This window comes from Homarus americanus, unplaced genomic scaffold (assembly GCF_018991925.1).
Source record: "Homarus americanus isolate GMGI-L3 unplaced genomic scaffold, GMGI_Hamer_2.0 scaffold59495, whole genome shotgun sequence".
Taxonomy (NCBI): domain Eukaryota; kingdom Metazoa; phylum Arthropoda; class Malacostraca; order Decapoda; family Nephropidae; genus Homarus; species Homarus americanus.
The window spans coordinates 20,172-22,396 of record NW_024732415.1 but is presented as its reverse complement, the minus strand read 5'-3'; the positions used below and the strand labels follow the sequence as shown (position 1 = coordinate 22,396).

At 56.3% G+C, this 2,225-nt stretch overlaps 1 protein-coding gene across 1 annotated transcript; it reads left to right on the top strand.

Annotated features, from left to right (window-relative positions):
- The first annotated feature begins 1,512 nt into the window (after positions 1 to 1,512).
- Positions 1,513 to 2,004, top strand: LOC121868485 (U1 small nuclear ribonucleoprotein C-2-like). Its single transcript, XM_042369149.1, has one exon. The coding sequence runs from the start codon at positions 1,513 to 1,515 to the stop codon at positions 2,002 to 2,004; it is 492 nt and encodes a 163-aa protein (XP_042225083.1).
- Positions 2,005 to 2,225: the final 221 nt, after the last annotated feature.

The following is a 2,225-nucleotide window of genomic DNA, read 5'->3' as shown; positions in this document are numbered from 1 at the left end:
TTTGTAGCAATAGCTTTTAAATCATTGATGAAATATAAGAACGTGTTGAAATTTTAGGATGTTGCTCGTGTTGTATTTAAAGTGTTTCGTATATGGAAAACAATAATCGTTTCGTGCACAAGTGTAAGAATGCTTTAAGTATAACATGTTAACAGGTGTGGAATAGTGAACACTGAATTAATCATTTGGACCTGGACACAGAACCTGTACTTTTAAAAGCTCTTCCAATTTTGTTTTATGAATTTCCAAAGTTAGTGTGGCAGTTTTAGCATTAATTAGATGTAAAATGCTTGTAGTGCAGAGGCGTTGTTCATTACGTATTCAAATATGCCTTAGAGATGCAAAAAAGAACATGGTTAGCGAACAATTTTATTTTGGAGGCTGAAGGTACAAAAAAAAATACATTTTATAAAAAGTAAAATATTGTATAATGATTTTTTGGTGCTTCATTGTTGATGTGTTAGAGAGAGTCTACCGCTTCTGCCATAACACGGATGACTGAAGACTGAACAGTGAACATAGCTTCTTCATCGAGATCTTCGTACACTTTTGTGGTGATCTGTAACTTGAATGGATTCTTCAAAAAAATTATCTCGTGTGGAAAAGTATTGTCAGTTAGTAAGTAAATAAAGAGGTAGAAAAGGCGTCGGGAACTGCTCTCTCTCTCTCTCTCTCTCTCTCTCTCTCTCTCTCTCTCTCTCTCTCTCTCTCTCTCTCTCTCAACTGCCCTCCAACGGATGGCGGCGCTCCCAGGGACCCTCACACGGGCGTCGACGACAACAGGAGGCCTCTCAGGGGTGCCGACGCCCCCATGGGCACTCCCAGTGACATTGGCTCCCACGTAGACCATCCCAGGGACCCTCCCAGGGGCGGAGATGACCCCAGGGGGTTTCTCCAGGGGTGGGGTCGCCCCCAGGGGGTCTTTCCAAGGGGGAGGCAGGGGGGCTCTCCAGGAGCTGCCCCCCCAGGAGCCTCGTCAGGGGGCCTCCTCAGAGGCGGCACCCCCAGGGACCTCCCAGGGGCGGTGACCCATGGATGGTGGCCCCAGGGGGCCTCCCTAAGAGCGGTGACCTCAGATGGCCTCCCCAGGTGCAGCGCCCCGAGGTGCCTCCCCAGGGGCGGCTCCCCCAGAAACGGTAACGCACCTAGCAGCCCTTCCATGGACAGGGACGACACCAGGGGCCTTCCCAGGGACAGCAGCGCACCCAAGGGCCTTCCCAGGGATCGCGGTGCCCCAAGGGGCTCTGTCAGGCACAGTGGCGCCCCCAGGGGATCTCTAAGGGTTGTTGGCGCCCAAAGGGACCATGCCGGAGGCGTGGCGCCCTCAGGGGCCCTTCCAGGGATGATGATGCCCCCAGGAGCCCTCCCAGGGACAGGACGCCCCCAGGAACCATCCCAAGGACCGCAGCACTCCCAGGGGCTCTCCCAGTGGCGATGGCGCCCCCAGAGACAATGCCAGGAACCTTAGCGTCCCCTAGAACAGGGGTGTAGCCAGGGACCATCCCAGAGACCATGCCGACCCCAGGGTCCCTCCCAGGGGCATCGGCGTATACAGGTGCCCTCCCAAGGACAGCGGCACTCCTAGAGGCCTTCCCAGGGTCGGTGGCACCCCTAGGATCCCTGCCAGGGACGGAGGTGCTCCCAGAGGCCCTGTCAGGAGCGGTGGCGCCGCCAGGGGACGTCCAAGAGACCGGGAGCTCCAAGTGGCCCTCCCACAGACAGCGGTGCCCCAAGGGGCTCTCCCAGGGACCGACGCGCCCTGGGACCCTCTCAGGGGCGGTGGTACCCCAAGGAGCGCTGCCAGAGCCAAGGACACCGCCAGGGGCCCTGCCAGGGGCCCTGCCAGGTGCCTCGATGCCCCCAGGAGCCATTCCAAGAAAAACGGCGCCCCAAGGGGCCCTTCCGGAGACCTCAGCCCACCAAGGGGCACTCCCAGTGACAGCAGCAGCCCCAGGGGCCATCTCAGAGTCAGTGGTGACCCCAGGGGTCCTCCTTGGGCGGTGATTCCCCCAGGCGCCCTCCGAGGGTCCCAGCCAGGGGCTGTGGACCCCCCTAAAGGGCCCTTCCAGGTTCAGCGGCACATATTGCATACATCCAGCAATCCCTTACTTAACTGTGATTGGTGGACTAAAATGTAAATGCAAATATCAGCCAATAGGAGAACAGAGCAGTCAGTCAGCACAACACCCCAACTTATGCTTTGCTGTTGAATATTTATTCTCGTT